This window comes from Castanea sativa, chromosome 1 (assembly GCF_040712315.1).
Source record: "Castanea sativa cultivar Marrone di Chiusa Pesio chromosome 1, ASM4071231v1".
In the NCBI taxonomy this organism is placed as follows: domain Eukaryota; kingdom Viridiplantae; phylum Streptophyta; class Magnoliopsida; order Fagales; family Fagaceae; genus Castanea; species Castanea sativa.
In genome coordinates this window covers 14,483,984-14,507,623 of record NC_134013.1, presented here as the reverse complement: position 1 = coordinate 14,507,623, position 23,640 = coordinate 14,483,984, and the positions used below count along the sequence as shown (strand labels likewise).

General features: G+C 36.5%; 1 protein-coding gene across 1 annotated transcript; it reads right to left on the bottom strand.

Moving 5' to 3' along the window:
• Window positions 1-3,919: 3,919 nt before the first annotated feature.
• On the bottom strand, window positions 3,920-4,702 carry LOC142616513 (uncharacterized). The gene has a single exon (XM_075789368.1). It carries the CDS (start codon window positions 4,700-4,702, stop codon window positions 3,920-3,922), a length of 783 nt encoding a protein of 260 aa, XP_075645483.1.
• Window positions 4,703-23,640: the final 18,938 nt, after the last annotated feature.

Below are 23,640 nucleotides of genomic sequence, written 5' to 3'. Positions count from 1 at the left end.
CTGAGAAACTGAAGAAAATCAATGTTAGTATCATAAGATAGAATAGTAGAGAAAGATTTGTTCATATAGTTTATATCCATGACAATAGGGGTCAATGGATCACACATCATAGATTAAAACCTAATCGAGTGTGCCCGCTTTGATACCACTTATTGGGTTATAAATTGACCCCGGTTAATTAATTTAATTACCCAAGTTGATTAATTAGGTCAAATTACATGCAAATTGTGGAGACGCCAACAAATCACCAAATAAACTAAGCGTAGCAGAAATTAAATGAACACGGTGATTTTTGAAGAATAGGGGAAAACCTCATGCAAAGCAAAAACCCCACCAAGTGAATTTCAGGTCCCCACTCATAAGAATCCACTAATCAAGAATCAAACGGTTACAAGTATAAGTAATCTTACCACTACCCTGGACTATCCCAAAATATGAACTTATAGTTGAACCTTTACTCCAATCCTCAATTGAACTTGATCTTGTAGAAGGCTTCTCCACGTGCACATATCCTAGTATGTGACTAACTCCAGTAACTAATTGATTGTTATTGGCTTCAAAGTTCTTTACTTTAAAAGACATTGAATATTTGGAAGCATTTGGTTACAAAACCTTAAGGTGTACAAAGCACAGTGCTTCGCACAGAGTGTATGAGTTCTCTAATTGAGTCTCTATATCTTTGATGACTTTAAGATAAGCCTTTTATATGGTCTAGGATAGTAGAGAGAGAAACCCTAATCATCCAAGTTATCATGGGTCGAATTTTAGATCTGAGAATTCTAAAATCGTAAATCTCAATAGATCAAGCTTGTGTCAAGCTTCTTCATTAATCCTCATTAGATGCTAAGTGCCAAGCCTAGTGTCAAGTTTTAATGAAACAACTTTTCATCACTTGTTTCTTGAATCAATCTTCATGTCTTTAATGATACCACTTGTTATGTTTAAGAAACATACTGCTTGATACATTAAACTTAACTTAGATCTACCCAATTACAAGTAAAGTGCGTTTTGTCAAAGGATAAGCCAATACATAGAAAATATGGCCCTAAAACATACCTTCAGCTATAATTGTCTAAGTATATAGGAAAAAGAAGATGCACTATATTAACTCAATATAGTTAAGAAATCTTTAGTTAAGAAATTCACATATATTAACTCAATAATTTTAACTCAACAGTGTGAGCGACCACGACCCCGGGCTCGCCAATTTTTTCTTAAACTGGGCCTAACCTATGTGAATGGGTGGGAACGTGATGCTCAAAATGAACGAATTCATTGTAAAATATACTCCCCCCTAGATCGAGGGTTTTACATGGAGTTGCCACTTATTTAATTTAAATGGAAAAATAAGAAAACCTTTAATAAAAATGCTTATGTTGTATTAATATTTATGACAATTTACATTAATTGTGTAACAAAAAAATTAAAATGCTTTTTGTCCTAGATACAATCTAAGAAAAATAAATTACATTGCTTTATTTCCTAGTTATATTCTAAGAAATGTAAAATTGCATATACAAAATAATGATCTAGAACCCTTGATCTTGGTTCGGAGGCTAATTTACGAGATGGGAAGGGATTAAGCACCCATCTCACCCGGTAAAACCGGTCTCCTAAGTTAAGGTGGCCAACATCATGTCATGTCAAACAAATACAAACAATATGTCATACAAACATGTTATTTAGCAAGAATTGTAAGAAAATATTTGTTTTGAAGGTAATGGCATGTTCATCCAAGAAATCAATGTAAACAAAGAATTCCTAGCCTAGACATGTTCATCTAAGCATGTAAAAAAGAAAGAAACAAAGTTGTCATGTTATTTGTCATCAACATATTTGCAAAGACAAAAAAAAAAACATTTAAACATATTTGATCATCCAAGAAATTATGAAAAGAAGTAAAGGAAAATCCCTTAGACATGTTCATCTAGAGAAAATCAAAATACTTAGACATGTTTGTTCAAGTATTTAACAAAGTAAAACAATTACCTAGACATGTTCATCTAAGTATTTAAGAGAAAGTTGTGTTTTAACCTAGAAGTGTTCATCTAAGCATTCAAGAGAAAATTTGTGTATTAGCCTAGAAGTGTTCATCTAAGCATTGAAAAGAATATCAATGAGACATATGGGCTTGTTAAGCATATGATGAAAGAAACAAATAATGATTTGTTAAACATTTATTCAAGCATGTATAGAAAGTTAAGAACATAATTAACTACTTACTAACATAGAACATAAATTAAAAGGGGGAAGTGATCACTTAAAGAGCTAGGGAGTAAGCAAGGAAGTACTCAACTACAACCAAAGTAAGAACAATGGTTGCACGACAGCTTTTCTTTTCTTTTTTCCTCTTCTTGTGACTAGGCCACCTCTTTGATTTTCAACCAATTGGACTTCTTTTGTTCTTTTTTTTATTCCTCTTTCTTTGATAGCAAATGAATGAATGAATTCTTTGATCTGACCATGCTTGAAACAGCTGCCTATGTACCTCTTTTAAAAGAAGGATCAGGTCATCCGTAGTTCAATTTTTTTTTTTTGTCTTAACTTTTGCCTAGGCCGCGCTTTCGGGTTTTCAACCTAGCAGACACTCTCACACTCAAATTTTTATCTCTCCTTTTACATAGACCACCCTTTCGGGTTTTCAATCTATCTCTTTTTTTTGTATCCCTAATTTCTGCCTAGACTGTCCTTTCAAGTTTTCAATCTAGTGGGATTTTCTTGTTGTTGCTTCTTGCTTTCTGACTTGATGAGCTCTCATCTTTTTCTGTATGATGGAATCTCTTAGCTTTCAACTTAACAAACTCTTGTCTTCTCACCTTGATGGAGTATTATCATCTGCATTCTCAAATGTGATCTCCATTGTTTCTTCTAATCTTGATGGACTCTGCTTTCCTTGATGCCTTCATTGAAGCTATGAGATTGTCCTCCATAGCATAAAATTTGAGTATGCACACTCGAACTTTCCCACCCTAGGTTTAGGTTGTTATGGGTTCATGAAAAAAAGGCTAATGTTTAATAGCTCAAATGGGCTAGCAATGAATAATATTTGTAATGGGTCTCAAGGAATAATGTGGCTAAACCAAAGATGACCTCCTATCCCTAGTAAGGCTTGTTTATAGGCACAATAACTCGAACTCTTTTAGTAACTTCCTCTTGGAATAAAAATTATGAATGCTCCAATATTGTGACACAAAAAACGTTCTAAGATTTGGATTGAGTGTACATTGTTTGAGAATTTCTGATCAGTGGAATCTCTCTTTGTTGAGATTTTCTAATAACTAGAGTTTCTTTGATTGCCTTTTAGGACCTTCTCTTCTTATGTTCTAAGTGATTCAGCAAAGATCCTTACATGAATCAGATGAAATTAATTCTCTCTTGGTGCACATTGATTGGTTGGCCCATTAAGCATTATGATTTGCAAAAGCTTTACCAAAGGAATTCTCACGTAGTACTTGAGGAAAATAACATTTGAAAATTTTGACCTCTCACACTCTTTCCTTACATGATTTTTGAAAATCCACTAAAGGGCCCAATGCCCCTGGTTGGAAGATTTTTTTTATTTTATGAAAGTTCTCCTAGATTTTATTTTATTATTTTTTCCTTATGAAGAAAAGCATTTTTGTAAATTTTGAAGGATTATCATGAACAAGTCCATTTTGATAGAAATTGTAGGCCTCAGGGAAACCATTCTCAATTGGGCTTTGAAGGGAGTCGGAAATGTCACTAAAGATCCCAATGCTCCTAGTCCAAAGTTTTCTTTAATTTTTTTTTTTTTTTGCATCAAACAAAGCATGAATAACAAAATGAATCAAACAAGAAATGAAATTAAGATAAGAGAAAAATGGAAACAAGTAAGGAACAAACAAAGTTTGTAATAAAAAAAAAAAAGTTCTTGAAAAACCCATTATGGCATGGCAACTCATGAAGTAGAGTTGGATTGATTGGTAGATGTCGGTGCAACAATGATTTGTTGGTCCATGAGATCTTGGATAATCCAACCGTTATTGATGGCATCTTCAATTTGGGTTCCAGTAGCAATTAGAGTCTTGAAGTTGGGAAAGTATCGAGCAAATAGATACTTGTTGTAGATCGAGAGGAGATTCTTCACAATCATGTTCAATTGTTCTTCCTCATTGGGCCTAACAGTCATCTGGGCTGCTTTTTTCCTCCACCTTGTGATGAATGCATGAAAAGATTCACTAGAATCTTTCTTGGTTGTCTCAAGGTCTCGCCGAGTGATGTCCACCTCAATATTGTACTTGTATTTCTTGTAAAATTCATGGCACATATCTTCCCAAGTCCGAGTTCGAGAACCCTCCAAATTTAAGAACCAACGTAGCGCAGCTCTTGTGAGTGTATTTTGAAACATTTGGGCCAGTAACTCTTCATCAGCTCCTAAGGGTTGCAATGCTCTTATGTACATTTTTAGATGAGATTTAGGGCAGCTCATGCCATCAAACTTGTCCAATGTTGGCATCTTAAACTTTGGTGGGACCCTTGCTTGAGGAAAGAGCGAAAGTGAATACAAAACCATAGCTTCTTCAACCCTTCTAGATCTCATTAGGAGCTTTTCCATTTGGTCCATTCGTTCAACCATCTTCTTCTCATTTTTAGTCAACACCAAGTCATGGCTTTCTTTAGAATTTCTGGGTCCATTATCATTTTGGGCCCTAGAGGATTCATGGGAGTTCTTGATCCTCATCTGTTGGATCAATGCTTGGATGTCCTTTTGGAGTTAGGCTTGACCTGCTACCAAAGTGTTGAGTAAATCTTGAGTGGTGAGAGGCGGTTATTCCCTATGATCATTCATGTGTCGATCTTCTTGGTTGTTGGCCATTTCTTAATTGGAAGCCTTGGTTTTGATGTTTGCTTGGGCCTTGCACTTTAAGACTGGTGGCTTTAATCTTGATGTCTTTAAGCTTGATGATCTTGAGCTTTTAGTTATGCTTTGAAATTGGTGGGCTTGAACCCTAATTGAGATTCTTTGGTCTCAACCAAAATGCAAAAGTTAGATTTTTATTTTTTTTTAAGAAATCTTAAACAGTTATGATGGGCCTAAGCATTGGACTAAGGCACATCATAGATCAAACAACGGCTAAACACATTCATGGGATTCAATGTATTTTATGGATTGACCTAAAGATTAGTTCTATGGCTTCTTACATGAAGGTAAAAGGTAAGCTAATAGGTTCCCCAAAAGCTAGAACGTTGTACCTCCCAACTTGTGACGTACGAATGCCGCGTTGGTCCAAATAGTAGAGTTTGTCCTTTACGAAATGCAAGAAAGATCAAGCAAGTCTTAAGCGAAGGGGTCGTAGGTTCACCATTGGGTACATGAATCCAGGAGGACTGCGATCCATGGCTACAATTACTGTGGTTTCCGGGCAACATACATAATTCATATCACAATTCCAATCATGCAAATGATGCTATGGCAAGCAAATATGACATATTATTAAAAGCAATAAACAATCAAATGACATGGTTGGCCACCAAAATCTAAATTGGAGTCTAGCCTTCAACATCCCCAGTGGAGTCGCCACTGTGAGTGACTGCGCCCGCCAATTTTTTTTAAACTGGGCCTAACCCATGTGAATGGGTGGGATCGGGATGCTCAAAATGAACGAATTCACTGTAAAATGTACTCCCCCTTAGATCTAGGGTTTTACATGGAGTCGCCATTTATTTAATTTAAATGGAAAAATAAAAAAACCTTTAATAAAAATGCTTATGTTGTATTAATATTTATGACAATTTACATTAATTGTGTAACAAAAAAATTACAATGCTTTTTGTCCTAGATACAATCTAAGAAAAATAAATTACATTGCTTTATTTCCTAGTTACATTCTAAGAAATGTAAAATTGCATATACAAAATAATGATCTAGAACCCTTGATCTTGGTTCGGAGGCTAATTTACGAGATGGGAAGGGATTAAGCACCCATCTCACTTGGTAAAACCGGTCTCCTAGGTTAAGGTGGCCAACATCATGTTATGTCAAACAAATACAAACAATATGTCATACAAACATGTTATTTTGCAAGAATTGTAAGCAAATATGTGTTTTGAAGGTAATGGCATGTTCATCCAAGAAATCAATGTAAACAAAGAATTCCTAGCCTAGACATGTTCATCTAAGCATGTAAAAAAGAAAAAAACAAAGTTGTCATGTTATTTGTCATCAACATATTTGCAAAGAGAAAAAAAAACATTTAAACATATTTGATCATCCAAGCAATTATGAAAAGAAGTAAAGGAAAATCCCTTAGACATGTTCATCTAGAGAAAATCAAAATACTTAGACATGTTTGTTCAAGCATTTAACAAAGTAAAACAATTGCCTAGACATGTTCATCTAAGTATTTAAGAGAAAGTTGTGTTTTAACCTAGAAGTGTTCATCTAAGCATTCAAGTGGACATTTGTGTATTAGCCTAGAAGTTTTCATCTAAGCATTTAAAAGGAATATCAATGAGACATATGGGCATGTTAAGCATATGATGAAAGAAACAAATAATGATTTGTTAAACATTTATTCAAGCATGTATAGAAAGTAAAGAACATAATTAACTACTTACCAACATAGAACATAAATTAAAAGGGGGAAGTGATCACTTAAAGAGCTAGGGAGTAAGCAAGGAAGTACTCAACTACAACCAAAGTAAGAACAATGGTTGCACAACAGCTTTTCTTTTTTGCTTTCTTACTAGCTCTTCAGAGGGAATTCGGGGTCTAGAAAATGGAAGAGGTCTTCTCTATTTATAGGGGAAGGGATGGCTTAGCTTTAAAGTTAAGATATTAGCTTTCTTCTGAAGCTAATGGAGGATATAAACCTGTTTAAATGAGGTGGAATAGATTTGGTGTTGATCCCCATTTGAATTTTGAAAAGAAGTTGAAGATGTTGCTGAACTTGTGTTATCTTCTGTACCTGTTTTGTATTTTAGCTGTAACTTTTTGTTCAAAATTCCAATTGATTCAAAATTAGTTTTTTCTGAAAGAAAATTAAATTATCTACAACTTTTCCAGAAATAGAGAAGACCAATTTTCAACTTTTTCCAGGCTAAAATTGCGATTTAAGTTGCCGCTAAAAATAGTAACGTTTTTTGAGCATTTTTCTGTTTTTTGAAAATTTTCAAAGAATGTATCTGTTTTCCTATCCAATTCTTTTTCAAAAACTTTCTTCTGAAGCTAAGGAAAGGAATAAGTCTATTAGATAAGCTTGATCAGATTAGGTGTTGATCCTCATTTGAAATTTTGAAAGAAAATTGAAGATGATGCTGAATTTGTATTATCTTTTGCACCTGTTTCGCATTTTGGCCATAACTTTTTATCAAAATTCCAATTGATTCAGGATTGGTGTTTTGTGAAAGGAAATTAAATTCTCGACAACTTTTCCAGAAATAGAAAAAATCAAATTTCGACGTTTTCTAAGCCAAAAATGCGATTCAAGTTTCTGTTGAGGATAATAACGTTTTTTGAGCATTTTTTGTTTTAATTTTTCATGGATCATATCTTTCTCTCTCCAAATTGTTTTTCAAAAGAGCAGATAAGATGCCATAAAGAAAAAAAAAATTTATTTAAATAAATAAAATGAAATCCAATCAAAATTCACACTTAATTAATTTTAAATTAATTCTTGTTGGAACCAATCAAAATTAAGTGTTTAAGATAAGATGTGATTAGGCCCATCATATAGGTGAGCCATGATCATTAAAAATTGATTGTATGATAACTTTTGATCAGGTGGTCCGATCAAAGCCCATGACATACCATTATGATCGTTAGAGCATCAAGATTTGTTTTGTATCACAAATCTGAAGATCTACCAGTTGATTAAATGCAAGTTGTAAAATGGGGTGTCCACAAACAGACACTATTAGTTTCTTAAAATTCTCTCTGAGACTGAGTTAATTTATGTCGATATGTTTATTTCAGCTTTCACAATCATTATCCTTAGAGAAGAAATTATAGCCAAGTTACCTTTAAAAAATGTTTAAAGGTTTCATTATAAAATCGACAACCTTAAGACCTATCCATAATGCTTGTGTTACAACTTCATAGCATACAAGATGTCTTACATGAAAAAACCAAATCACTACTTCCAAGTAGTATGCCATTCATATTTAGGCATAAAAAAATACATTTACTTCCACTTACCTTAAGGTACATACACTGATCAACAATTTGTCCAATATAGCCAAATGAGGCAACAACGATGGTGAACCTTTATATAACATTAGTGGGATATCTATATGCCTAACTTTTGTAAAGTATAACTTTTATTGGGAGTCAAACCTTCATGGATATTGTAAATTAATATTAATAACTTTCACAAAAATTTTAAACATTATAGGAATAAATTTCCAAGCTCTTACTCTTGAGCAATTAGATTACTCTTGCCCTCAATACTCAGTTTCTCATTTGACATATATTTTATTGAATAAGATGGGTGGTTCACACACATGAGTAACAAAACATAGATCCACAAACTCCCAAAAAAATAAACTTTGATGCTATAAAATTTAAACTATAATTCTAAATTAACCAATGTCAATTTAGTAGTAAATTCTAACTTTCCTATGGGTAGAGGTGCATCACACATGAGTTTACTATAACAATTTGTTAATAAGACTAGTAAATATAAACAATAAGAATAAAATTTTCCATACCTATGGGCCTAAGAAAATTATATCCTCCATGCCCAATTCACCATCTTATTCCAATTGATTTATAAAAATAATAACCTCCCTATGGGGCCAAGGCATTATCTTCATAAATTAATTGCCACTTAGATGCCTTATTTCTAATGAAGTCTTGTAAAAATTTCTTGATGTAATTATCATCATGGCTTAAGATGCTATGGCCACTCCCAAGTCAGTTTGATATTCATTACTTCATATGGCATCATAAAGATCAACCAATCCTAATGTTGATCGTCACAGTATGCACTCAAAAATGAAATGAAATAATATTTCAATACATGATAAGTGCAATGAAACCCATAATGCACTTAAATAAATTACTCACATCAATGATCCAAATCTCATATGTAACAATAAACTTGATGAAATAATTGCAAACTTACATGCAACACATTTATCCCCGTAATTTATTGTAAAAACGTTATGGTCTCCAAAACATAAGGATCATTTGTGTTTTCATGCCAAATATATTGATCCACAAAAAATGGTCCCTAACGCAATTCACTATTGAAAATTGTACAAATATCAAGGTGGGCCATGTTTGTCATATGAGCCACCATATAGTCACAAATTATTTTCCAAATAATTAAGATTTTTTTTTTAATTTAGGAAACAAACGTAAATACTCAAATGAGCACTTGATGAATAACAAAATCAAAATCAAACAAAATCAAGATAATGTATCTAGAAAGAAAGAAAAGAAAAGATACATAAATCCTCACTACATCCCTCAAAAAGATCAAACACTCCCCCTATCAAAGTCCTATGCAAACTCTCCCCCTAAGTACATAACTACTCTCAACCCAAAATTACTCCCACTTTTTGTCACGAATGACAAAGGGCAAGTCACTGAGAAGTGGTCATATCACCGGAAGAGCTAGCATTTTCATCCTCATCATCATCATTATCACCGGAGCCATCATCATCGTCCTCGTCCTCTGAAGCCTATGGAGATGGAGAGGGAGATGGAGACGCGGTGAAGCCACTCATGCGAGCCTGTCATCGTGCAATACGACTAACACAGGTGTTCACCTAATACAACTCAGTAGTGAGTGTATCAAGGCGAGCATTTATGCACTCAATCTATGCCATGAAGACCTCAAGCGTCACACCACCCGCAGAAGAAGAAGAAGAAGAAGAAGAATAAGAAGGAAAGGAGGTGGATGGAGTGGAATGGGCTGAAGGAGTCACTGTCTCAGTCCATGGCCGCTTCGGTCAAAGTTAGGCCTCACTCCGTCGAACAAACGCCACATTGATGACACCCATAATGGTGAAATGAGTAGACTCAGGATAAGAGATAGAGGCATGGTCAATGATCCTCGTGATAGCAGAAGTAAAAATAAGCTTATCACGGGTCGTCGTATCCCTATAGACATCCATAAGGGAGAAAATGAAGTGAGAAGGGAAGTCAATAATAAGGTCCTCAATGAGGAAAAGCAAAACGTGAGTGCGAGGCTCGGTAATGGAGTTATAGTGAGACAAGGGATAAAGAACAAATGTCATCACCATATTCAGGAACCTCAGACCTTTTGCAAAGCCTGAGCATGCGGTGTTTTGACGATCACCACACGAAGAAGGTGTCTCACAAAAGAGAGACAGGAGTTCTTCTTTGAACATAGTCCTCAGACATAGACATCCGAGGTAATCAAGATGAGATACCCTCAGAACATGTAGCACATTGGAGATAAGCTCCAGAGTGACTACTATACGTGTACCTTGAACATGAGTAATAAACCGAGGCACAGAAGAATCAAAACCGTGCATATTGGACTAAAATCTTGTATGATCACAGAGGGACAACTCACAGGTATCTCACATAGAGATTCCTAACCCCAACTGTGAATGACAGTAGGTAGAGTAGTATCGAAAAAATCTGATAAAATCACACGGCATTCCGAATGAATGCCACATTTGGGGAAGTTTTGCTAGAAGTCCAAACGGGCATTCTCATCACGGAACCTAACATGAAGAGGAGTAGGATTAGAACATGATGCCCCGGAAAGAAGAGGGTTCTGGGACGGAGTAGTTTTATGCTTGGGTGCCATGCGTAGACTATCCGAGAGAGAGAGAGAGAGAGGGGGAGACAAACAGAAAAGCACCATCAACATAGAGTACTGTTAGGACATATGTGTTTCATCTGTTTAGAACATATGTCATTCATTATTTATGTAATCGGCTAATCTTTTGACAAAACGCACTTTACTTGTAATTGGGTAGAATTAGGATGAGTTTTATACTTCAAGAAACTGTGTTTCAAAATCAAGTGTTGAAGTCATCAAGTCTGTCTAAGAAACAAGCTAATTAGTGCAAGTTCATTAAAGCTCGACAGCTAGCATGTGTCGAGGCTTAAGAGCTAGCATGTGTCGAGGCTTAAGAGCTTTTCCAGCCTCGTGGCTCGATAGCTGCTCGACAGCATCTCGATACCTCTATCTATCAAGGTTTAAGAAAAACAGATTCTGAGTTCTGTTTTGATTCCAATCTGTGGATGTGTCTTTGGGCCTTTTTAAGGGCCATCAAAGGTATGCAAGTTGCACAAGCATTGAAAAATCCTTGTTCATGCAAATTTTGACTTGAGACAAAGTTCTTGCCCTAGTTCATCTCTCTAGTGAAGAAGTTGATGTGTCTTTGCATCGTAGGGTTTTGTAACCAAGCATCTTCTTGATCTTCATCGTATGGATGAATTGAAGAACTTTGCAGCGAACAAATCTTCTCTAGTTGGTGATTAGAGTCGCGTACTGGGATCCACGCAATTGGTTAGTCACGTACTTGGGAGCCGTGCATTGAAAGGAGAAATTGTCACTATAGAACAAGTCTAATTGGGTATTGGGGTAAGGGTTCAATTGTAGGTTAGTAAGGTACTTGGGATTCTTTTACTTATAACTGCTTGTTGTGATAACAGTGAAATTTTGGGAGTGGTGACCTTAAAATCACCCGGTGGAATTTTTGCCGTGTAGGTTTTCCCCATTCGTAAACAAATTACCGTGTCATTTATTTTCCGCTGCATACTTAGTTTAATTGGTGATTTGTTTGTGCTACCAAGCTTTGCATGTTAATTTGATTAATTAATAACTTGGCTAATTAATCAACTTAATTCATCACAAGGGGTCAATACGTTTTTGGCCTATCAAGTGGTATCAGAGCAGGCACACTCTGATTAGGGTTAATCTTTATGTGTGATCCATTGACCTCTGTTGTCATGGTTGTAACCGGCTTGAAGAGATCACTGTTTTCAAATACATCTTGTTTTTCTAATCTCTATTTGTTTAGGTGTCTCAGAAAATACAAGTCTAAAAGTGATTTGAACTCTCTTATCGTGACTATTGGTAAAGATCTCAGTTTGAACAAGAAGAAACTAGATTTTCTCAGAATGAAAATGTGCAAAAGAGTCTGTCTGAAAAGAGTGAAAATTAGATGCCTTGCTCAAAAAGGGCAGATAAGAGAAAATACCATTCCCACTGATCTGTCATCTAAGCACGAAGTGTGTTTTATGATGAAATCCGCATTTAAAGTTATGGACACATGCTTATCGTACCTTGACAGCGGTTGCTCAAGACACATGACTGGAGACCGATCTCTCTTCAAGGTCTTCGAGTCTAAGAAAGATGGCAATGTCACTTTTGGTGATGGAAGCAAATCACAGATAAAAGGGAAAGGAATTATCTCTCTACCTGGTCTACTGGATATTGCAAATGTTCTCTATGTGGAAGGCTTGAGGGTGAACCTGCTGAGCATAAGTCAGATATGTGATTAAGACTTCATGGTGCTATTCTCCAAAGGAAAGTGTCTTTTCATGGATGAGTCCGGAAAGAAACTCATAAGTGGGGTCGCACTCTAGAAAACTGCTATGGATTAGTTTCTGATGCTGATATTGTGTGCAATAGCATTCGATTGCCAAACAAAGATCTATGGCATCAACAAATGGGACATGTAAGTTACAAGCATATTTCTATTGTATCTAAGCATGAATCAGTTTTAGGGATACCTAAGCTAAGTATAATGAGCAATATGGTGTGTGGACCATGTCAGCTTGGGAAACAGACAAAGGCTAAGCATCCGGGTACTCAAACATCAGCTACATCGAGACCATTGGAGCTACTACATTTGGATCTTATGGGTCCAACTAGAACCGAGTCTCTTGGAGGTAAGAGATACATCTTGGTTGTGGTAGATGACTTCACTAGATATACTTGGGTTATTCTTCTACGATCCAAGTCTGATGCTCCTGAGCACATTGAAACTTTGTGCACAAGACTGCAGAATGAAAAGAGTCTGAAAATTGACCGAATTCGAAGTGACCATGGTAAAGAATTCGAGAACTCATATATGGAGTCAATCTGTACAAGATCAGGTATATCTCAAGAATTCTCGGCTCCTATTACTCCTCAGCAGAATGGTGTAGTAGAAAGGAAGAACAGGGTTATTCAGGAGATGGTAAGAGCCATGTTGCATAGTAAGGATGTGGTCAAAAATTTGTCGGGAGAAGCCATTAACACTGCATGTCATATGGTCAAGAAGACTCCATATGAGTTATGGAAAGGAAGAAAGCCAAAATGTGAAATATTTCAGAATCTTTGGAAGTACCTGTTTCATCCTAAAGGATAGAGAGAATGTGGGAAAGTTTGATTCCAAAAGCGATGAAGGGATATTTCTGGGGTACTCTTCTACAAGTAAGGCTTATCGAGTGTATAACAAAAGAACTATGAAGGTTATGGAAACGGTGAATGTTGTTATTGATGAGTCTTCAGATTCCTTTTCTAAGAAAGTTAATGAGGAACTTCCTAAAGAAATTCTTCCTCCTGAAACTAAGGAAGTTCAAGAACTCTTTGAACATGAGCCCACATCTCCTAGTACTCCTAGTACTCCAAGTGTTGTGGAAGAGTTAGTAGATATGCCTACTTCACCAGATTCTGAATCTCATAATGAAAAAGGACCTTCCTCTAAGACCAAATTATATCATCCTCTAGAAGTTATTGTGGGAAACATGAATGAACTCACATTAAGAAAACGTACAGTTGATAAATGCGTTGCTAACTTTGTGTCTTACTCTCGTCATTTGTCACAGGTTGAACCCACTAAAGTTGAGGAAGCTCTTCAGGATGAAAGTTGGGTTGAAGCAATGCATAATGAACTACTTCAGTTTCAGAGGAATGATTTCTAGACCTTAGTTCCTAAACCGGAGGGTGAGCATGTTATTGGCACAAAGTGGATATTCCGCAATAAGACTGATGAGGAGGGCAATGTGATTCGCAACAAGGCTCGACTAGTAGCTCAAGGATATTCTCAAATGGAAGGAATAGACTATGATGAAACGTTTGCCCCAGTTGCTCGCATGGAGTCCATCAAAATTCTCCTTGCCTTAGCCTGTCACTTAAAGTTCAAGCTTTATCAGATGGATGTGAAGACTGCTTTCTTAAATGGACTTCTCAAAGAAGATGTCTATGTGGCTCAACCAAAAGGATTCATTGATCCACACTTTCCCGATCATATGTTGTACCTTAAGAAGGCACTGTATGGATTGAAGCAAGCACCTAGAGCTTGGTATGATCGGTTAACCCAATACTTGGTGTCACATAGGTTCAGAAGAGGAAAGGCTGATCAGACTCTCTTCATCAAGAGGGAAGATGGCAAGCTGATAGTTGCTCAAGTCTTTATTGATGACATCATCTTTGAATCAACTAAGGATGAACTTGCTCATGACTTCTCAAAACTTATGCAAGCAGAGTTTGAGATGAGCATGATTGGAGAGCTATCTCACTTCCTTGGATTGCAGATTCGTCAACATGATTCAGGTATATTCATCTCTCAATCTAAATATGCTAAGAATCTTGTGAAAAAGTTTAGTCTCGAATCTGCTAGTTCTGTTAGAACCCCTATGAGCCCAAATGTTAAACTCATTGTTGACATGTTAGGTAAAAGTGTAGACTCTTCTCTTTATAGAAGCATGATAGGTAGTCTTCTTTACCTTACTGCTAGTAGACTTGACATCAGTTACAGTATGGGAGTGTGTGCTAGATATCAGGCCAATCCCAAAGAGTCACATATGATTGCTTTGAAAAGAATCATAAAGTATGTCAAAACTACTGCCAACTTTGGTGTTTGGTACAGCAAGGACACAAATGATGTCTTAGCTAGATATTCTGTCGCTAATTAGGCTGGGAATGCTGATGATAGAAAAAGTACATCGGGGGTTGTTTTTATGTGGATAATAATCTTGTCTCCTGGATGAGCAAAAAGCAAACCTCCATCTCTTTATCCACTGCTGAAGCTGAGTACATTGCTGCTAGTAGCTGTTGCACCCAACTCCTATGGATGCAAAAACTCCTCCATGATTATGGTATTTGTCAAGAGCACCTTACCATCTACTGTGACAATACCAGTGCTATCAACATCTCTAAAAATCCAATTCAACATTCGCGAACTAAACATATAGAGATTCGACATCACTTCATTCGGGAGCTTGTTGAAGATGGTACTCTCACCCTTAAGTTTATTCACACTGATGACCAGAAGGCTAATTTGTTTACCAAACCTCTGGATAGTAAACGTTTTGAATTCCTTTGTCAAAACATCAGTGTCATCTCCATAGATTAATCTTTTTTCTCTCTCCCTCCTCCTCATGTATTTGCATCTAGCTTATGCTTTGAATTGCTTTGTTTAACATGTTTTTGTTTGCTTATTTTCAGTTTTTGATTTATTTTGCTTTTCAGATAAATTTTTTTTTTGAAAAATCAGAAAAATACAAAAACAGTGTGTGTTGTGTACATCGGTTCTTGTGAACCTTAAAATGGCCATTGAATCAAAGTTTTCTAAACTTTGTTCTCTTGTAGCTTAGATGAGCTTCTCTATGCACAACTAAGCAAGTGAGCTTTGTGACTCTTTTTTTGTGATGAGTAAGTTTAAGTGATCTTATACTTAACACTCGTATCACTCTTTTTGATGGGTAGGACTAAAAAAATCATAAGATAAAGGCATAAATAACCATCTCACCACTATTACTCGCCAATCATGATATGACATCTGTATGCTTTAGCATAGCCAAAGTGCAATGTCAAAAGCTTAACATAATTGGGTATTTCTTTTCACTCTTTTATATACCCATGCATGGTTTGCTTAATCAAAAGAAAATATGCAAAGAAAATAAAAGCAAAAAGATCAAAAATGCTTTAAATATGATTGCAAGCGTGTTTTCTAGGAGATGTAGGAGTTATAGGATGTACCTCAAGGGTGATAGTCCCCATCAAATAGTTATGATTATGTGTGAGTTAAAATGATTTCTCATATCTTAAATCGTCATAACATTGAGACACTTGTGCAATCTTGCGATGTTTTTCACACACAACACGCAAAATTCTTTGCTATTTTTTATACATGTACAGGTACAATGTGATTTGGTCATCACAAGGTTTACATGTGTTGATGTATGCTCACTAAATTGTCTTGACTTGTTTTTAAAATATAAAATCGGTTAGACTTGTTTACTGTGTGAGTGTGTATTTTGAGATCCTTGTGCTTAAAATTGTTGTTGAGAGATGATTTTGAGAGTCAAATATGTTGATTGGATCATTGGTTGAGTTGCATGCGTGATTTCATTCATGTTTGTGTTTTTTCCTTCTTAAAAAACTGTCTTGAAAAGTTGGCTCGACACCTCCTCAATACCTCCTCGACACCTGGCTATTTGTCAAGCTTCTCAGTTTTTTCTTATCGCAATCTCGATAGCTTCTCGACACCTTCTGGATCGATCGAGAAACCTCCTGTCCTCTCGATAGCTTCTCAACACCTGGTGGATCGATCGAGCATCTGTTCTCGTGTCATGTCTTGTTCCTCGACACCTTCTCGATAACTGTATCTATCGACGTTGTTTTTCTCGACACCTCCCTCGACAGATGTCTCGACACCTCTCGACACCTGCATCTGTCGAGATTTACTGAGGATCTATTTATAGATTCTGTGCGATCCGATTCTATATTCCTCTCGATCTCTCTCTCGATAGCACTATATCTTCACCTCCCAAACCTCTTTCTCTCACTCCAAACCTCTACCCAAGGTTTCCTCACACTTATTCAAGATTTTCTTCACTTGGTAAGCATCTAATCTTTCTCATTCTCATGCATTTCATGTTTTGAAACCTAGGTTTTTTGGTTTTTTTTTTTAAATTTTGGGGTTTTTCAAAATTGTTGAGTTTTTGTTAAAATTTTTGGGATGGGTTTGGCAGAATTGATCTTAAAAACCCCATACATTGCATCACATTAGCATTTTATCTATCTTCTCATGCATTTAAATGTGTTCAAAATGTTTGTGTGCTAATAGGATTGGATTGGGCTAAGCCCATGATATTTTTCATATTGCATGTCACATGTTCATGCATTCCCCATGCATACGTTCTATCTGTTCAATATACTTGTTATATTTGAATTGTGTTGGACCTTTTCTGAGTGTTTCTTTCTTTCCCCCCCCCTCTCTTTCTGTTTGCGTTAGTAGTGTTTATGGCACCAAAACGTAAGTCTATTTCGACCCAAAATCCTCTTCGTTCTAGGGCCACTTCATCTTCTGACTCCATTCCCCTTTCTGTTTGGTTCCGTGATGAGAAAGCCCATCAGGACTTCTTGGAGAACTTCTCTAAATGAGGTGTTCATTCGAAACGCCAAGTTGTTCTGGCGGACTTCGCCGACACTGACCTTCCCGATGTCTTTCACAAACGGGAATGGGAGTCACTGTGTGACGTCCCAATCACTTTTCCTTCTGTGCTGATCCAAGAGTTTTACTCTAATATGCATGGATTCGATTATTTAGTACCTCTCTTTCTTACTCGCATTCGAGGTATACACATAGTTGTCACACCGGAGTTGGTATCGATGTGCTTCATGTTCCGTGGGTTGCGCATCCTGACTACCCCGGTTGTGAGCATCTACAGACTGTGTCCAAAGATGAGATGATCTCTGCTTTTTGTGAGCGCCCTTCTGATTGGGGTGAGCACCAGTTTATGTTATGTTGACCTTTTGCTAAAGGTCCTCATTTCCTAAACATGGTGATGACTTTTATCTTGCATCCTCTCTTTCACTACAACTCTATCACAGAGCCTCGTGCTCGTTTTCTGTTGTCTCTTCTTGAGGATGTTACCATTGACTTTCCTTCACATTTCATCTTTTCTATCATAGATGTGTATAAGGATACGGCTATCCGTGATAAGCTCATCTTTCCTTCTGCTATCACGAGGATTCTACGCCATTTTTCTATCCATTTTCCTGTCTCCGACCTTTTTCATGTCATGGTTGCCATAGACGCCGCTACCGTAAAATGTAGTGAGACACAGCTTAGGTCGCGACAGATAAGTTCAGCCGCTCCTTCCTCACGTTCCACTCCATCTCGATCTGCACGTGTCTCATCTGCTCCCTCTTCCTCTTCAAGCGATGTGTCACTAGGAGACATCATGGCACAACTTCAGCGCATGGATGCTCGCCTTGATATGCTCTCTACTGAGTTGTATCAGGTGAATGTTCATGTTGGTCGCATTGCTCGGAGACAGGCTACCATGGGTGGTTTTGCTCCCGAGGGTTCTCCTCCTCCACCTTCTGTGGCTTCTGAGTCTGTGGCTGATGATGATGATGATGATGATGCTTCGGATACTGATGATGGAGATGCTAGCTCTACCGATGAGATGTCTACTTGACACTCTACCCTTTGTCACTCGTGATAAAAAGGGAGAGTATCTTTAGGTTTTGAGAGTAGTCATACTTAGGAAGAGAGCTTGTATAAGGACATTTTTTATAGGGGGAGTGTTGAGGGATGTAATAAGGATTACTTTTATGTATTGTTTTCTTTTCTCCACTTTAGATACATTTTTCTTCTTGTACCTAGGTCTTGTGACCATTATTACATAGATTGTGCTTATTTTTGTTATATATGTGATGATGTATGTTTCTTTCACCTATCTCTACATGTGTTGTTTCTTTTCTCTCTTTATACACATGATTCTCTATGTGTATGCAATCTATTATTTCTGTTTCACACTGAGATGCCTTGATGAGATTTGTTTAAAGTGTTTCAGAAATACAGGTTGTCAAAGGCTACTTATCATAAACTCTCTTCTTGCAAAGTTTTTCAAGAGTTTGTATTAGGATAGATTTTATTGTATTCAACAAGTGAGTATGAGTAGAGTGATTTATGACTTCTCTCATATGTTCATTTGTTTGTTATGGTTTTGTCACGGATTGCCAAAGGGGGAGATTATTAGGACATATGTGTTTCATCTGTTTAGAACATACGTCATTCATTATTTATGTAGTTGGCTAATCCTTTGACAAAACACACTTTACTTGTAATTGGGTAGAATTAGGATGAGTTTTATACTTCAAGAAACTGTGTTTCAAGATCAAGTGTTGAAGTCATCAAGTCTTTCCAAGAAACAAGCTAATGTGCAAGTTCATTCAAGCTCGACAGCTAGCATGTGTCGAGGTTTAAGAGTTGTTCCAGCCCCGTGGCTCAGCAGCTACTCGACAGCATCTCGATACCTTTATCTGTCAAGGTTTAAGAAAAACAGATTCTGAGTTCTATTTTGATTCCAATCCGTCGATGTGTCTTTAGGCCTTCTTTTCTCCTAACCCTAGACATATAAAAGGATTGTTTTAAGGGCCGTCAAAGGTATGCAAGTTGCACAAGCATTGAAAAGTCCTTGTTCATGCAAATTGTGACTTGAGACAAAGTTCTTGCCCTAGTTCATCTCTCTTGTGAAGAAGTTGCTGTGTCTTTGCACCGTAGGGTTTTGTAACCAAGTATCTTCTTGATATTCATCATGTGGATGAATTGAAGAACTTTGCAGCCAACAAATCTTCTCTAGTTAGTGATTGAAGTCGCGTACTGGAATTCGCGCAATTGGTTAGTCACGTACTTGGGAGCCGTGCATTGAAAGGAGAAATTGTCACTATAGAACAAGTCCAATTGGGTATTGGGGTAAGGGTTCAACTGTAGGTTGGTAAGGTACTTGGGATTCCTTTACTTGTAACCACTTGTTGTGATAATATTGGAATTTCGAGAGTGGTGACCTTAAAATCACCCGATGGGGTTTTTGCAATGTAGGTTTTCCCCCATTTGTAAACAAATCACCGTGTCATTTATTTTCCATTGCATACTTAGTTTAATTGGTGATTTTTTTATGCTACCACACTTTGCATGTTAATTTGATTAATTAATAACTTGGCTAATTAATCAACTTAATTCATCACAAGGGGTCAATACGTTTTTGGCCTATCAAGTACCAAATATGGAAATGAAAAGGTACGTATGCATGAACAATGCATGAGCATGTGATGTATAACGAAAATTGCATCATGGGTTCAACCCAATCCAATCCAACCCTAACAGCACACAAGTTCCAACTTAGAAACACACATCTATAATGCACGAAACATTGTGAATATCTAAATGTAATGTAATGCATGAGCATATAACATCATATAAGCAAAACCCAACCCAAAAATTTCACAAAATACTCAAAGATTTTCAAAAACCCCAAAATTTTCAAGAAAACCCAAAACCTAGGTCTAAATGTGTGATATGCATGAAGAAAGAGAGATTAGAGAAGCATACTAGAGGGAAAAAGCAAGGATTAGACTGAAATCCAAGTGGGGAAGATGAATGGGTTGAGGGAAAAGTGTTTGGGAGAGAAAAAGAAGTGTTTCGATCGAGAGAAAAAGAGAGAAATGAACTAGATTTTGCGCTGAAGCTATTTAAGGAAAACGTGTCTCGATGGATCGAGGATCTATCGAGATTCTGTCGAGCACTAATTCTCAATAGATACAGCTGTCGAGGTGCTGTCAAGAATTTGTCGACAGCAAAAGTACCTCGATGGATCGAACAGCTATCGAGAAGCTATCGACTAGGCCTAACCTTTCTCAATGGATCGAGAATCTGTAGAGAAGCTATCGAGACAAATTCCAGGAAGCTTCAATGGATCAAAAATGCGTTAAGATCTGTCGAGAAAAGAAGTCCAAGGGTCTCGATAGATAGCTAGCTATCAAGAAGCTATCAAGCTTGATAGAAATAGTTTTTCAAAGAGAGGAAAAACATAGAAATGAATACAATCAAGCAAGCCGCTCAATCAAAGATCCAAACAGCATTTTAAACTCTCAAAAATATCTCTCAACAAGAAAAATGCAAAGCACTCATGGATCCAAAAACACACACACACACACTAAACAAATCTAACCAATTTTATATATAAAAAACAAGTCAAGATAGTTTAGTGAGCATACATTAACACATGTATTCCTTGTGATGGCCAAATCACATTGTACTTGCACATGTATAAAGAATTTGCATGTTGTGTGTGAAAACATCGCAAAAGTGCATAAGTATCTCATGTTATGACGATTTGAGATATGAAAAAAATCAATTTAACTCACACATAATCATAACTGTTTGATGGGGACTATCACCTTCGAGGTACATCTTATAACTCCTACATCTCCTAAAAACACACTTGCAACCATATTTAAAAGCATTTTGATTCTTTTTGTTTTTGTTATTCTTTGCATATTTTTTAGTCATTCCCATCAAAAAGAGTGATATGAGTATTAAGCATAATAAATTACTTAATTGTACTCATCACAAACACGAGCCACAAATCTCACTTGCTTAGTTGTGCATTGGGATGCTCATCTAAGTTACAAAAGATACAAAGTTTAGAAAACTTTGTTTCAATGGCCATCTAAAGTACACAAAACACACAATATTTTTTTATTTTTCAAAATTTTTCAAAATTTTTTTATTTTTATGAAAAAAAAAAAAACAAAACAAAACTGAAAACAAACAAATAAAAACATGTTAAACAAAGCATAACATAAAATTAGGCTGACTCAAAACAAGAAAGCGAAACACACAAGTAATGCATAAACAAAAAGAGAGGGCGAGAAAGAGAAAAAGTGAATAAACAACTTTGAGCATTTTTCCTTCTACATCTTAGAAGAACCTTTCCGTTGAGTGAACCTTTGATCCGGCGGTGAGGGAGAAGAATTGAAACCGTTCAAGTTCGAAAGGAACATGAGGACCTTAAGAAGATCTCCAAGAGGAGCAAAAGAGGATGGAAACTGATTCTGGTTTCCAGATGAAATCAAACTGTTGCTCTATTGAGTGGTTAACCACTTGTAGCAATTTGGATGAGCATGCCCAAAAGCTCCACAATGATGAAAAAGATGCTGCTTCATCTGTTTAGACATTTGGTTATTACCTTTCTCAGTCCTAGGGTTTCTAGTCTCTTTCTTATCCATCTTAAAGGGTGCTCCTAAGATAGATTTTCCCTTGTCTATGTTTTCACTAGCCAAAACAGTTTTAACATCATTGTTCTCAAAATTAACATTATTAGCAGGTGAGACAAGCATAGTAGTACTAGAAGAAGTAATATTAGGAGAAGAAAAATATACCCCAAACCGGTTCTATCAAAAGCATATTTCTGAAAGCTAAGCATCTCATCAAGCTTTGAGCCGGAAGTCCACTCCAATTGAGCTCTAACTTGAAACAGCTCCGCTTCAAGCTTCTTGGTTTTTTCAGCCAAAAAATTGTTCTCAAAACGCAGTGCTCTGATAGTCAAATTAGTTTTGTCAAACTTTGTGGAAAGCTCTTCTCAATCAAGTTCCACATCACTCAGCTTCTTGGTGGCCAGCCTATATAGTTTCTCATACTTCGTAGAAACCTAGTACAATTTTTTATAGGCTGTATGGATGTCATCTTGATCTTCCATTTTCTCAAACTTAGAGTCCACCAAGTCCTCTTCATCATCTACTGTTTCTGAAACCCCATTAGTAGGATCAACTGTAGCAGTGAAGGCAATCAAGATTCCCTCGTCATCATTGTCATCTGAATCATCCTCAAACTTGGTGTCACTCAAGGTAGCAGCAAGGTCCTTGCTTTTCCTAATAGTCTTGAGATAAGTTGGAAATTCTTGTTTCATGTGTCTAAAACCTTGACATCCAAAGCATTTTGGTCCGGAGGGAACAGTGTACAGACCGCCTTCCTTTGCATCCTTCTTTCCTCTGTCTTGGTTCTTGAACTGAGATAAACTAGACTACTTACGATCTTTATTAAATCCCTTTGCATTGGCATTTTTCATGAACTTTTTGAACTACCTCGTGATATAAGATTTCAATTTAGAATCTTCATCATTAGAAGACTCATCAATATCACTACTTTTGGCCTTAAAGCCATGCTCTTGCTCTTGCTTGATTTCCCTACCCTAGTCAAACCCAATTCATAAGTTTGCAAGTTACTAACCAACTCTGTCAAAGGAATTTTATCAATATCCTTTGATTTCTCAATAGCAGTGATCTTGGCATGAAATCTTTCAGGCAAAGATCTAAGCACCTTCCTTACAAGAATGGTTTTGAGAATGGTTTCCTTAAGATTAAAGACAAAGTTCATTATGTCCTTCAGCTTGGCATAGAACTCATCAAACAACTCATCCTCATCCATCTTAATCTCTTCAATGCTCATAGTAAGCCTTTGAAACTTTGAATCCTTGACAGCCTTAGTCCCTTCATAGGTTGTCTAAAGGATAGTCCATGCTTCCTTCACTATTTTGGTAGAGGATAATTTCTTGAACTCCTTATTGGTGACCGCACTGAATAAAGCATTCAATACTTTGCTGTTGAAGTTTGATAGGCCAAGAATGTATTGACCCCTTATGATAAATTAATTGATTAATTAGCCAAGTTAATTAATTAATTCCATTAACATACAAAATGTGTGGTAGCACAAATTCACTAACTAAGTTAATATATAGCGGAAAATAAAGTTGACATGAGGATTTGTTTATGACTAGGGAAAACCTCTAAGGTAAAAACCCCACCAGGTGATTTTAAGGTCACCACTCTTGAAAATCCACTATTATCATAGCAAGCGATTACAAGTAAAGGAATTTCAGTACCTTATACCAACCTACAGTTGGAC

What these genes read in the sequence shown, in the direction of transcription:
- LOC142616513 (XM_075789368.1), bottom strand. Translation starts at nt 4,702, where the DNA reads ATGAGGATCAAGAACTCCCATGAATCCTCTAGGGCCCAAAATGATAAT.